Below are 16,052 nucleotides of genomic sequence, written 5' to 3'. Positions count from 1 at the left end.
TATATTATGTATATATATGTGTATGTATATGTGAGATATTTTATGAAGATATTTATTTAAATTTGTGAATTGATCATGTCATTACCATATATGAAACATCATTAATTTCCAAAAAGGGTAATGCTTTTATGGTACAAAATGGTTAATTAATCCGTGTGATGCTTTTCTTATTCAGTTTGTTTACAATTTTTTAAGATCCATGAAAATTTGAAGATATGAAAGACACTTATTTTACATTTTTTAAAGTAATTGACCAACCAATGTATGTATTGATATTTCAGTAACTTTACTAAACTGTAGTATGAAAAACTATGTATTCAGCTTTTTTAAAAAATTTTTGACAAAGTTGCAATTAGAAAAGATTATGTTAACAAGGCAAAAATAACAGGGATGATTTACCTCCCTTTATCCTGTATGAATATCAATAATCAGAAAATGGGATAGTCCTTTTTAAAGATGACATTTCTACAGAGTATAAGTACTTGTACATAATGTATATATATATACTACACACAGTTTTATATACAAATTACATACATTGTTTATTTGATATTTTAGTAATTAATGTCCATTTTGTGTTTTGTATTTGAATTATTTTTTTAACCATTTCCTTCTTGCCAATCTTTTGATGTTTCATATAGCATTTGTCACAATTTAGTGTTTTTAACATAAGTCTTTAACACTGTGCCTTATCTGTTCTACATCTATAATGCAGATACATGATAATGATACGTCTCTGGTCCGTTATATGCACCAAGTACGCCACCCCCATGTTATATGTTGTCCACAAATCCTGTAATCTGGATTATAAACAACACTGATGAAGTGTTAGCCTTTCCCACATTTCCAGCTTATGTTATGTATATTTAATACAATGTTCAGTATATTTTGTGCACATGTAAGTCTTCCGCAACCACTTCCGGTTCTATATCATACAGGTTCTGACATCACCCTCATTGTTTTCATAAAAAAAAATTCTGATCATCTGATTTTATGATCACCAAAGAACAATTACTTTGTCATTGTACTAGCTGCAGACTGACTGTATATTTCCTTGTTCTTATAATCTTTGTGCAATTAAATTCTGAACATACTACTACAGTATATTCATCGTTCACAAGTTCCTGACTTATCACTATGTCCTTACCTTGCAGTCAATATCTGGATCCATGTATTTTTCCATAAATTCACAGGATTCTGACCTTGTTACTGTTTTCTTATAATATCACAGGATCCTGATTCCCTCAGATGTCACATATTTGTAAAATATATTTTTCTAATTCCCCAATCCCCACAGATCTAGCTACTGTTTAATGTTACGATGTATATATCATTTTTCACAATGTAATTTTATATTTGATGTTTATACATACATGTCAGAATCTATCTTTTTGATACATGACTTATGCAGCCAATAAACTCACATACAAACAGACTTAAAGCCTCTCTGTACCATATCCTAACACTATCAACAAAAATATGTAAATGATCTTGGTATGATCTAGAAGTTCCATCATCATAAAAAGAGGATTATGAAGTACATATGTATAAGCTGTAAAATATCTACCATATTTTCTTAATTTAATTCTCTGGTTTTTGCGGAAAGTTTAGTTTTGAACAATGTTACATAAAGCTGACCAGGATAAACAATTAGAAAATAAGGATTGTCTTTAATTAAAAAATATCATTTATGTTCAGCTGCTTGTTTCTGCCTTATCAGTCAAATTGCAAGCTTGTCCAGAAGTCAGTAAATAAACCAACACATAGATCTATTGAAATGGTCATTTATCAAAATGCCATTATATTATCAAATCTTAATAAAGACATTAGTAGAAAATATCCTTAAATATCAGTTATGAAATATTATGTGTGATTACTGTCGGAAGCTTTGACTGTTGTAGGTGAGAGTAAAAACAAGACCACCATGCAAAATTGGGGCATACAAGCGCCCACAGTTAACTGGGGTTACAGATTGTCACATAATGCCTCTCCCACCTGTAGTACATTTTGTTGCATCTACATATACTTATATGTTAACTTAGGAGAAAATACAGGTAAATATCAAAAAGTCGGTTGATTTTTCTTGAAGCTCAAATATTACCAGTACATAGGAACAAAACTACATTCTCATGTTGATATCAACCATCTGTATAAATATATTTGAAGATAACTTGTGATTAAAACAAAAAAGTTATTCAGTGCTGCAATACTTTCAGCATGATTAAATGCTAAAATAAGATTATCACCAAAATATGTAATTTAATGTTAATGGTGCTTGTCTATATGTCTACATGTATATCTCACAAAGTAATATTTATTGAACTGACAAATTAAAATATCTCTCCACAAATATAATTGTACAACAGGACAGGTCAATGTATAACTTCTGTAAGAGACCTTCATGTCCTTGCATCTTCCAACATTATCTTGGCTTAGGGAGAACTATGTCAGCTGTATGATATACACCAAATTAATGTGATGAATTCTTTGTGTAATTTTTGTTAGAAACAACAATAATAGTAATTTATTCTTAATTGTGATTTAAAATCATATTGTGTTGAAAAGAATACACATTTGAAAGAGGAAACATTGTTGATTTTTTATTCAAACATTTATAATTCAGATTTAGTACTGTATAACCTGTACTATAAACAGGAATCTGTCTACTGTATAACCTGTACTATAAACAGGAATCTGTCTACTGTATAACCTGTACTATAAACAGGAACCTGTCTACTGTATAACCTGTACTATAAACAGGAACCTGTCTACTGTATAACCTGTACTATAAACAGGTACCTGTCTACTGTATAACCTGTACTATAAACAGGAATCTGTCTACTGTATAACCTGTACTATAAACAGGAACCTGTCTACTGTATAACCTGTACTATAAACAGGAACCTGTCTACAGTATAACCTGTACTATAAACAGGAACCTGTCTACTGTATGACCTGTACTATAAACAGGTACCTGTCTACAGTATATCCTGTACTATAAACCGGACCCTGTCTACTGTATAACCTGTACTATATACAGGAACCTGTCTACTGTATAACCTGTACTATAAACAGGACCTCTGTATAACCTGTGCTATAAACAGGAACCTGTCTACTGTATAACCTGTACTATAAACAGGAATCTGTCTACTGTATAACCTGTACTATAAACAGGAACCTGTCTACTGTATAACCTGTACTATAAACAGGAACCTGTCTACAGTATAACCTGTACTATAAACAGGAACCTGTCTACTGTATAACCTGTACTATAAACAGGTACCTGTCTACTGTATAACATGTACTATAAACAGGTGCCTGTCTACTGTATGACCTGTACTATAAACAGGAACCTGTCTACTGTAAGACGTGTAGGCCTACTATAAACAGGAACCTGTCTACTGTATGACCTGTAATATAAACAGGAATCTGTCTACAGTATAACCTGTACTATAAACAGGAACATGTCTACAGTATAACCTGTACTATAAACAGGAACCTGTACTATAAACAGGAACCCCTGTCTACAGGAACCTGTATAACCTGTACTATATACAGGAACCTGTCTACTGTATAACCTGTACTATAAACAGGACCCTGTCTACTGTATGACCTGTACTATAAACAGGTACCTGTCTACAGTATAACCTGTACTATAAACAGGACCCTGTCTACTGTATAACCTGTACTATAAACAGGAATCTGTCTACTGTATAACCTGTACTATAAACAGGAACCTGTCTACTGTATAACCTGTACTATAAACAGGACCCTGTCTACTGTATAACCTGTACTATAAACAGGAACCTGTCTACAGTATAACCTGTACTATAAACAGGACCCTGTCTACTGTATGACCTGTACTATAAACAGGTACCTGTCTACAGTATAACCTGTACTATAAACAGGAACCTGTCTACAGTATAACCTGTACTATAAACAGGAATCTGTCTACTGTATAACCTGTACTATAAACAGGAACATACCCTGTACTATAAACAGGAATCTGTCTACTGTATAACCTGTACTATAAACAGGAATCTGTCTACAGTATAACCTGTACTATAAACAGGAACCTGTCTACTGTATAACCTGTACTATAAACAGGAACCTGTCTACTGTATAACCTGTACTATAAACAGGAACCTGTCTACTGTATAACCTGTACTATAAACAGGAACCTGTCTACAGTATAACCTGTACTATAAACAGGAACATGTCTACAGTATAACCTGTACTATAAACAGGAACCTGTCTACTGTATAACCTGTACTATAAACAGGAACCTGTCTACTGTATAACCTGTACTATAAACAGGAACCTGTCTACAGTATAACCTGTACTATAAACAGGAATCTGTCTACAGTATAACCTGTACTATAAACAGGAATCTGTCTACAGTATAACCTGTACTATAAACAGGAACCTGTCTACTGTATAACCTGTACTATAAACAGGAATCTGTCAACTGTATAACCTGTACTATAAACAGGAATCAGTATCCTGTCTACTGTATAACCTGTACTACTGTCTATAAACCTGTACTATAAACAGGATCCTGCCTACTTTATAACCTGTACTATAAACAGGAACCTGTCTACTGTATGACCTGTAATATAAACAGGATCCTGTCTACTATATGACCTGTACTATAAACAGGTACCTGTCTACAGTATAACCTGTACTATAAACAGGAATCTGTCTACAGTATAACCTGTACTATAAACAGGAACCTGTCTACTGTATAACCTGTACTATAAACAGGAACCTGTCTACTGTATAACCTGTACTATAAACAGGACCCTGTCTACTGTATAACCTGTACTATAAACAGGAACCTGTCTACAGTATAACCTGTACTATAAACAGGACCCTGTCTACTGTATAACCTGTACTATAAACAGGACCCTGCCTACTGTATAACCTGTACTATAAACAGGAGCCTGCCTACCGTATAACCTGTACTATAAACAGGAGCCTGCCTACTGTATAACCTGTACTATAAACAGGAACATGTCTACTTTATAACCTGTACTATATACAGGAACCTGTCTACTGTATGACCTGTACTATAAACAGGACCCTGTCTACAGTATAACCTGTAGTATAAACAGGAACCTGTCTACATTATAACCTGTACAATAAACAGGTACCTGTCTACTTTATAACATGTACTATAAACAGGAGCCTGTCTACATTATAACCTGTACTATAAACAGGACCCTGCCTACTTTATAACCTGTACTATAAACAGGAGCCTGCCTACCGTATAACCTGTACTATAAACAGGAGCCTGCCTACTGTATAACCTGTACTATAAACAGGACCCTGTCTACTGTATAACCTGTACTATAAACAGGAACCTGTCTACTGTATAACCTGTACTATAAACAGGACCCTGTCTACAGTATAACCTGTACTATAAACAGGAACCTGTCTACATTATAACCTGTACTATAAACAGTATCCTGCCTACTTTATAACCTGTACTATAAACAGGATCCTGCCTACTTTATAACCTGTACTATAAACAGGACCCTGTCTACAGTATAACCTGTACTATAAACAGGTGTCTACCTGTACTATAAACAGGTACCTGTCTACAGTATAACCTGTACTATAAACAGGTACCTGTCTACTGTATAACCTGTACTATAAACAGGTACCTGTCTACAGTATAACCTGTACTATAAACAGGAATCTGTCTACAGTATAACCTGTACTATAAACAGTATCCTGCCTACTGTATAACCTGTACTATAAACAGGAACCTGTCTACATTATAACCTGTACTATAAACAGTATCCTGCCTACTTTATAACCTGTACTATAAACAGGATCCTGCCTACTTTATAACCTGTACTATAAACAGGAACCTGTCTACATTATAACCTGTACTATAAACAGTATCCTGCCTACTTTATAACCTGTACTATAAACAGGAACCTGTTTACTGTATAACCTGTACTATAAACAGGACCCTGTCTACTGTATAACCTGTACTATAAACAGGAACCTGTCTACATTATAACCTGTACTATAAACAGGACCCTGTCTACATTATAACCTGTACTATAAACAGGATCCTGCCTACTTTATAACCTGTACTATAAACAGGATCCTGCCTCATCAAGATTATTTATAAATAAAAATATTTGTATCCAGTTACAGATTAGTTAACTTTGATGCAGTGCAACAGAAAGTTTTCATGAGATTTAAGTTTTTACTGTACTTGATCTATAGGATTAATGTAAACAATGTCATTTTTGAGAATTTTTATCTTTTGCTACTAAAATAATTTTAGGATGGAATTAAAAAAGGAAATGGACAAAATTGCTGAAAGAGCAGTGATTCAATATGACAAAAAAGGCCTAGCAACTATGGATAGCCAAACTAATATGGTAGGAACACTAGAGAATGATGCGCCTTCGTATACTAATGTGGCAAGTAGGGTGGAAAATTTAAGCGATGCAGGCAGTGTTGGGGATGGCACCTGTCTAGGAAGGCCTGTCACTGTTGCGATACCAGAAATGGTCATTAAAGTCCACAAAAAACTCAGTAAAGGTGTGTTGTTCCGCCAGGACAATGGCCCTGTTCGAAATTCTGTCATTGCCATGGCAGCCATTAACGATTGTGGTTTTGAATTGATTGAGCATCTGTGTTATTCACCTGATCTCGCTTCATCAGACTATCAAACATTTCCAAAATTGAAGAAGGCCATTTCCGGTACCCACTTTCGGTCAAATGATAATGTCATTCATGCAGTGAAGGACTTTCTTAACGGTCAATAAAAGGACTTCTTTAATAAACGTGGATTGAGGCCCTTAAACATCGCTGGCTAAAGTGTATATATACTGACAGGAATTATGATGAAAAATAATGCTATTTGTCCGCAAAATGTCAAACTCTTAAATATGAGGCTCACAACTTATCAATCAGCTCATGTATAAAAATAGTAAAGGAAACTTGAGGTTTTTTCATGACTTCTTGCAGAAACTTTGTCCTTTTCTGTATCAAAACTTGAAAAGCACTGCAAAAATTTATACCATTGGAGAAAAAAAATTAGATTTTTGAAAAAAAAATTTACAGATGAAAATCTGTCTTACATAATGTTTATCATGAGCTGAGAACTACAGAAAAAAGCATCAAAATCCAGGATACTGTAAACCTATTATTTTTTACGATATTACTCTCCTAGACAATATTATTGCAGTGACATAGCCTTGGATTATTGTGTTGTTAAGTTTAAATATGTTCTTGACAATAAAGTTTTGTGACTATTTTGATATGCAAACATTATGAAAATAAAATGGAACAGAAGTTGGTCTACAATAACAAATATGTTGATATCCATCGAGGCAATGACTTAACACTACTGACTATGATTGGGTGTATCGAAACATTTAAACAGTTTCTTCTGTACGTGATCTAGAGTCACAATAGAAGGCTATGATTACCAATTTTGTAGCCCATCTGGTCCAAAGAACTGCATGGTGCTGTTGTGTAGTGTATGCCATCGGTTGATTTATATGAAAATTACCAAATTTATTGAATTTTGAGGCTTCATATATATTGAACTTCCCCATTTAGATTTTGTCTATTCTTTCAGTCACTTTGGATTTCCCTCAGTCGCCTCCATGGCTTCAAACTTTAGGCCCTTAGCATCACTGACAAGTCTTAGAAGAATGAATCAGCTGTATGTATGATTCAGATTAATTTATTGTTTGGTTCTACTATATCTAACTCTGTATTTGTATCAAAAGGTGATATTCACTTGTGTGTCTTTTGTACGCAATCTTCTCTTGACCATATTTGGTCTTCACCACTTAAAGTGAAGAAGATTCAATCTCTTGCATACATAGACTAATTCTTTTTATTTTTATTCCCCTGTCTTAAAAAAAGGGGGGGGGAGGGGGGTTGGGGCGGGGGGATTGTCAGCATATAGCATAGTTCACATCTGTCCCATCCCATGGCATCACCACCCGAGTAAATAGGACATCTGCTTCCTTTCCTTCCACCTCCTATTACAGAGGGGTGAGGCTCCACATGCCATCATCAGTAGTAGAGATAAATTTTCCATAATCCAAAACTCCATTCAGCGCATTGGAACTTCAGGTAAATCTTTAAAATCACCCTCCTTCCTAAAAGAGGATTTCAACTAAACTGGATGTGAAGTGAATCACTAATTCAGTGAAGAGAAAAAAAAATCAAAACCAAAACAAAAAAAACAAGAAAATAATGATAACACATTTGCAATCCAAAACTCAAAATTGTTGAACTGAGGGCAAAATATGAACAAAGGCAATGTTTAAAAAGCTATTCCCTAAAAGTATAGAGAAGAATTAGACCAGGTGTTCTGGAAGGGTAAACATCTTCTTCTTCATTGACAATACCCATCATGTAAGTGTAGATAAATCCAAGTACGTTTTCTTAAATGACGTCATATCATGAGAACAAAGTTAACATAAGAAAGGTTATCACGCATCGAAATAATGTCACTTTACATCGTCAAAGGAAATGGAATAGTTTCTGAGGGTATAATGATGGTGACGACCATAAGGCTATTTCTATATATTTCATCAACCTGAATCTCTTGAACCCCTGTGTGTTAAGAAGTTTTATGATGAAAATATTCAGCTGTTTTACATGTAACTCATACTCTTCATATATTAGTGGTTTCAGTGAAGAGTTTTGAGAAGGAAATTGACATAAAAAGTTTTATGTTGGTAATTTGAAAGAGTATATATAATATAAATACAATGTTTATGATGGATGACAGATGACAGATTCAGCTTGTAAAATGTCACGTGCACGCATCCAGATAGAAAAAAAAATGTTATTTAAACCATTTACCATGAACTCTCATGGGTATATATTTCATCGGCAAATTTGTGTATTTTTTCCTATTTTTCCTGTCAAACATCCTCCTTGATATGATGAAATAGCATACCAATTCATCCTCAGACGCCAATGTAGCGTGGTCATCTGTCATGTGAATAAAAATCGACCATGATTAATAGTGCCACGCCTTCTCTCGCTATTTTTTGGCTACGGAAGTGTCAACATGTTATATTGAAAAAAAATATTGATTTTAAATTATCACTTTTGAAGACTGATTTTTAATTTTATTTAAATATCAACTTTATTCAAATAGTTTGTATTATAAAAAAGAAGTTTTCCAAGAAAATGGCTTATTTGAGAAAAAAATTACTAAAGAATAAAAAAGTCTTTAAAATTTTGAAAGGAATTTATGATCAGAAAGTTACTTCTGATTTGTTGAAATTAAACATGTCCAGCAGCACAAGAGGGAACTCGTTAAAATTAGTGAAACAACATTGCACCAGAGACATTAGGAAATACAACTTTGTACACAGAATAGTAGATACATGGAACAGTCTTCTGGAACAAGTAGTCTCAGCCAGGACAACAAACCTTTCAAGAACAGAATTGACAAGCTGTGGGAAAATCACCCTCTACGGACTGACTTCACAGCAAGCTATGGACCAGATACCGGAAGGACGGCAGTTAATTACGTGGCGTTTTCGAACAATTCTAAGCTGCCTATAGAGGACCAGTAGGTCCTGCAGGCGGAAACAACATAAGGTAAATAATCTAACCGTTTAGAAAAGGTGCACGCATAAACACAGATATCCACCACTTTCGCACCATAAATGTGTTTTGATTTTCTTCAAAATGCCATTCCCGTTCAAATGATGATTTAATCCAATTTATCTGTACCTCTGGGTCACTCGAAGCTAATTGAAACCTCTCTATGATTTAGTGGTGTCATCAGACACGGAAGTGCAATCACATGTCCGATACACATGCAGATCATGTCAGGTGAGCGAATTTGTGTTTTTGGTGGCAGTTCATCAACAAAGCGTAGCTAGCGAAAACTGATTCTTATGGGTCCGAAACTAATTCGCCAAGGATACACTTTGTAAAGTAAATTAAACCGAAAGTACAAACAAGTCAGATGAACGCTTATTGTAAAGTAAAGATCTCGCAATTCAAACACAAAAACGACACTGATCAAATTGGAAATACCACGTTAGTACAGAACGGAAGGTTGGTGCTTAGTGTATATATTCACAAGAATCTGACTTTCTTGATGTGAAATATAGCTATTACACTTCAACAAGAGCGCCCAATTCTTGTGATACATTCAATAGTCATTCCTGATTTCCACTAAAAATCGCGGTGCTCTTCATCTTTATGTTATGTGTCGAAAGTCTACAGCAAAGGCAAAATGATATGAAAATGCAACAGAAAAGCTCGGGTATACCCTATCTTGGACATTGATGGTACAGTAATAACGCGGCAAGTACATCGTATGTACATGTAAGGCTATCAATCACTTGACAATGTTTCTGTGGAGAGGCCTTCTGTAGTTTATGTTTACGACATTGAATGTTATTGGGGGGGGGGGGGGGGTACTTGTGTAATATGTAGACATATATGCATTGCAACAGTAAATGTTTTAGGGGCGGGGTTAGTGAGCGGGCTTGTGTACTATAGACATATATCATATATACATATGTATATGAAACAGCGAATGTTGTTGCTAAGGGAGATACCTTGTGTAATGGAAATATGTAACATCGCATGTTCCTTCTGGAGGTGAAGGGAAGGGGAGGAGAGGGGACTAGTACAATGTATATATGTGACAGAGAATGTTGTTGTGGAGGGGGGGCATAATATATACATTTATGTAACAGTAAATGCTTCATTGGATGGAGATTTGTAGTTATCATATATATAAATATGTGTGTGTAGAAATTGAAATACAGGTTGCCTTACAATAACTAGTCTTAACTTACAGGAATTTCCCTTTAGCGTTAGAGTGTCCAGACCAAATGGTTGCTAATTTGAACCCCAGTTATGGCAAGGCGTTTTTCATCACTCCTTCCTATTACACTTGTATGTAACAGTGACTGTATCTGGGTGAGGGGGCTTTTGAAGTTTATATATATGTAATAGTGAATATTTCTGAAGGAGTTAGCTTGTTTAGGTATATATCAATATATGTAACAGTGAATGTTCCAATGTGATAGGGTGAGGTGTTTGTGTAGTACAATATATATGAGATAGTGAATGTTTCTGGGGAAGGGGCTTTTATAGTATATGTATAAGCAAATGTATGTAACGGTGAATGTTTCTGAGGGAGGGAGCTTGTGCAGTATACAATGTATGTAACAGTGAATGTTTCTGGGGGGGGGGGAGGGGGTGGGGAGAGAGAGAGAGCTTGTGCAGTATACAATGTATGTAATGGTGAATGTTTCTGGGGGAGGGGGATTGTGCAGTATACAATGTATGTAACATTGAATGTTTCTGGGAGAGGGGGCTTGTGTAGTATATAATGTATGTAACGGTGAATGTTTCTGGGGGGGGGGGGGGGCTTGGGCAGTATACAATGTATGTAACATTGAATGTTTCTGGGGGAGACAGCTTGTGTAGTATATAATGTATGTAACAGTGAATGTTTCTGGGGGAGGGAGCTTGTGCAGTATACAATGTATGTAACGGTGAATGTTTCTGGGGGAGGGAGCTTATGTAGTATATAATGTATGTAACGGTGAATGTTTCTGGGGGAGGGGGCTTGTGCAGTATACAATGTATGTAACGGTGAATGTTTCTGGGGGAGGGAGCTTGTGTAGTATATAATGTATGTAACGGTGAATGTTTCTGGGGGAGGGAGCTTGTGTAGTATATAATTTAGTAAGAGTGAATGTTTCTGGGGGAGACGGCTTGGGCAGTATACAATGTATGTAACAGTGAATGTTTCTGGGGGAGGGGGCTTGTGCAGTATACAATGTATGTAACGGTGAATGTTTTCTGGGGGAGGGAGCTTGTGCAGTATACAATGTATGTAACGGTGAATGTTTCTGGGGGAGGGGGCTTGTGCAGTATACAATGTATGTAACATTGAATGTTTCTGGGAGAGGGGGCTTGTGTAGTATATAATGTATGTAACGGTGAATGTTTCTGGGGGGGGGGTGGCTTGGGCAGTATACAATGTATGTAACATTGAATGTTTCTGGGGGAGACGGCTTGTGTAGTATATAATGTATGTAACAGTGAATGTTTCTGGGGGAGGGAGCTTGTGCAGTATACAATGTATGTAACGGTGAATGTTTCTGGGGGAGGGAGCTTATGTAGTATATAATGTATGTAACGGTGAATGTTTCTGGGGGAGGGGGCTTGTGCAGTATACAATGTATGTAACGGTGAATGTTTCTGGGGGAGGGAGCTTGTGTAGTATATAATTTAGTAAGAGTGAATGTTTCTGGGGGAGACGGCTTGGGCAGTATACAATGTATGTAACAGTGAATGTTTCTGGGGGAGGAGGCTTGTGCATTATACAATGTATGTAACGGTGAATGTTTCTGGGGGAGGGAGCTTGTGTAGTATATAATGTATGTAACGGTGAATGTTTCTGGGGGAGGGAGCTTGTGTAGTATATAATGTGTGTAACGGTGAATGTTTCTGGGGGAGGGAGCTTGTGCAGTATACAATGTATGTAACAGTGAATGTTTCTGGGGGGGGGAAAGGAGCTTGTGCAGTATACAATGTATTTAACAGTGAATGTTTCTGGCGGGGGGGGGGAGGGGGCTTGTGCAGTATACAAAGTATGTAACAGTGAATGTTTCTGGGGGAGGGAGCTTGTGCAGTATACAATGTATGTAACAGTGAATGTTTCTGGGGGGAGGGGACTTATGTAGTATATAAATATGTAACAGTGAATATTAACAATACCTTTATAGGGGTGAATTTATGAGACCACATTCTTCAGTGTATATATCCAAGTCTGTGATTGAACAATTTTCTAGATAAGCAATGATATGAAATAGCAATGGTGTATGATTTTCATTGAAGAGCAATTTTTAAGTGGTTGCTTATTACCATACATATTGGATTATTGTCAGATAAATACAAAGATGATAATTATTATTGCAAGGCCACTTTTTAATGTAAAGTTTTTCTTGCATTGATTACAGGTGAAATTCTACATTACTGAAAGGGAGTTAACTGATTGAAAAAACTATATAAAGGGAGGTGACCAGGTGACCTGACTATTTCAACAGAAAATACATGAGTAACTAAATATGTCAAAGGAAATAGGTACAGCTGTTGGTATTGGAGTTCTGGGACTTGGTCTGGGATATATTAGCTATAGATTATTGACCAATGGTGTATCTATTACAAAAGAAAATTTTTTTGATCGAAAACAGAAAATAAAACCTACTGTCTTACCAAGGAAAGACAGACGTGTTGACAAGGTTTGTAAAACCACATATGAAAAAATTACACAAGTTGAAACTCAGTGTTTCAAAGGAATAAACACTGCCTTACGTCTGGGTGGTAGAGATGTAAAGAAACTTACAGCTTCACTTGTAGCTAAATGGATGATCAGCGAAGAAGAGATGACGGACCTCGTAACGTTGTCTGATGTTCTGTTGAAGATGAGGTCCCATGGTATTTTGGGTCCAGTGAACTACCAAGAAGTGGTGACGTCTATACTTCAGGATGCAGATTTAGAACTTAATAAAAAGGCAGAAGAACTGCTTATCCTTCTCAAGGATACTGTGATGGACCACATTGAGGAAGATATCCGACAACAACGCACAGTTGCACAGAATTCAGAAAGCCGAAAGATAGATATATATGTTTTATACTCTGAGAGTGATTTTGAAAAGGCTAAATTATGTCAAGAAAATATTTGCAGATATGCGAGTACCAGTGATATAAAAGTTGTCTTGATGGATGATATGGGACATGGGCAGACAATCTTCGAAGCATTTGAGCAGGGAATGGAGTCCTCAATATACGTATTTGTTTTAGTAACAGAATCCTTTGCAGCAGATGGACTGAAGAGGTTTCTGGCAGGAATTGGTTTGTCTGCCAATCTGCAAAGATCAAATAAACTTTGGAGACTTGTACCAGTGTGGGTGGATCCTGGCATAAATGAGCGTGGGAAATGTCCATTAGAGTTTAGTGTGCTTCAAGGTTTGCACTATAATAGGTTTTTAGAGGATGAATTAGACACAAACTGTTTCAAAAACATTGACAGATTAATTAAAAAGGGTCGGAAAAAAATAATGGAGGAGAGCCTTGCCAGAGCCACAAAGGAGCATGAATGAGATCTCCTTTTCTTAATAGATTGCATTGCAATGATGTACATGTACTGTATTCAGAGTTATATATACTGTATACAGGGTTATATATACTGTATACAGGGTTATATATACTGTATACAGAGTTATATATACTGTATACAGAGTTATATATACTGTTTACAGGGTTATATATACTGTATACAGGGTTAAATATACTGTATACAGAGTTATATATACTGTGTACAGGGTTATATGTACTTTATACAGAGTTATATATTCTGTATACAGATATATATACTGTATACAGATTTATATATACTGTATACCGGGTTATATATACTGTGTACAGGGTTATATATACTGTATACAGGGTTATATATACTGTATACAGACTATATATACTGTATACAGAGTTATATATACTGTATACAGGGTTATATATACTGTATACAGAGTTATATATACTGTGTACAGGGTTATATATACTGTGTACAGGGTTATATATACTGTATACAGGGTTATATATACTGTATACAGGGTTATATATACTGAGATATATATACTGTATACAGGATTATATATTCTGTATACAGACTATATATACTGTATACAGGGTTATATATACTGTAAACAGATTTATATATACTGTGTACACAGTTATATATACTGTATACAGATTTGTATATATTCTATACAGGGTTATATATACTGTATACAGAGTTATATATACTGTGTACAGGGTTATAAATACTGTATACAGGGTTATATATACTGTATACAGAGTTATATATACTGTGTACAGGGTATATACTGTATACAGGGTTATATATAATGTTGGATAATTACAAAGTATGTAAGGTCACGATATTCACTCTATACAGGGTTATATATACTGTATACAGAGTTATATATACTGTTTACAGGGTTATATATACTGTATACAGGGTTAAATATACTGTATACAGAGTTATATATACTGTGTACAGGGTTATCTATACTGTATACAGAGTTATATGTACTGTATACAGAGTTATATATACTCTATACAGGGTTATATATACTGTATACAGGGTTATATATACTGTATACAGGGTTATATATACTGTATACATAGTTATATATAATGTATACAGGGTTATATATACAGGGATATATACTGTATACAGAGTTATATATACTGTATACAGGGTTATATATACTGTATACAGGGTTGTATATACTGTATACAGAGTTATATATACAGGGTTATATATACTGTATACAGGGTTATATATACAGGGATATATACTGTATACTGAGTTATATATACTGTATACAGAGTTATATATACTGTATACAGGGTTATATATACTGTATACAGGGTTATATATACAGGGATATATACTGTATACTGAGTTATATATACTGTATACAGAGTTATATATACTGTACAGAGTTATATATACTGTATACAGAGTTATATATACTGTATACAGGGTTATATATACTGTATACAGAGTTATATATACTGTATACAGGGTTATATATACTGTATACAGGGTTATATATACTGTATACAGAGTTATATATACTGTATACAGTATATATACTGTTATATATATATATACTGTATACTGAGTTATATATACTGTATACAGAGTTATATATACTGTATACAGGGTTATATATACTGTATACAGAGTTATATATACTGTATAGAGTTATATATACTGTATACAGGGTTATATATACTGTATACAGAGTTATATGTACTGTATACTGAGTTATATATACTGTTATATATATACTGTATACAGGGTTATATATACTGTATACAGAGTTATATATACTGTATACAGAGTTATATATACTGTATAGAGTTATATATACTTATATATATATACTGTATACAGGGTTATATATACTGTTATATATATATACTGTATACAGAGTTAT

The 16,052-nt window shown here is 34.8% G+C and overlaps 1 protein-coding gene across 1 annotated transcript; it reads left to right on the top strand.

The window, feature by feature from the left end:
- The first annotated feature begins 10,044 nt into the window (after positions 1–10,044).
- Positions 10,045–14,141, top strand: LOC132550980 (uncharacterized). The gene is made up of 2 exons (XM_060215080.1): positions 10,045–10,068; positions 12,999–14,141. Exon 2 carries the CDS (start codon positions 13,107–13,109, stop codon positions 14,139–14,141), a length of 1,035 nt encoding a protein of 344 aa, XP_060071063.1. The 5' UTR covers positions 10,045–10,068; positions 12,999–13,106.
- The last annotated feature ends 1,911 nt before the right edge of the window (positions 14,142–16,052 follow it).

This window comes from Ylistrum balloti, unplaced genomic scaffold (genome assembly GCF_031769215.1).
Source record: "Ylistrum balloti isolate Yb309-2 unplaced genomic scaffold, AGI_CSIRO_Ybal_v1 Utg370160, whole genome shotgun sequence".
Taxonomy (NCBI): Eukaryota; Metazoa; Mollusca; class Bivalvia; order Pectinida; family Pectinidae; genus Ylistrum; species Ylistrum balloti.
This window is presented reverse-complemented; position numbering and strand designations above follow the sequence as displayed.

What these genes read in the sequence shown, in the direction of transcription:
- LOC132550980 (XM_060215080.1), top strand. Translation starts at nt 13,107, where the DNA reads ATGTCAAAGGAAATAGGTACAGCTGTTGGTATTGGAGTTCTGGGACTT.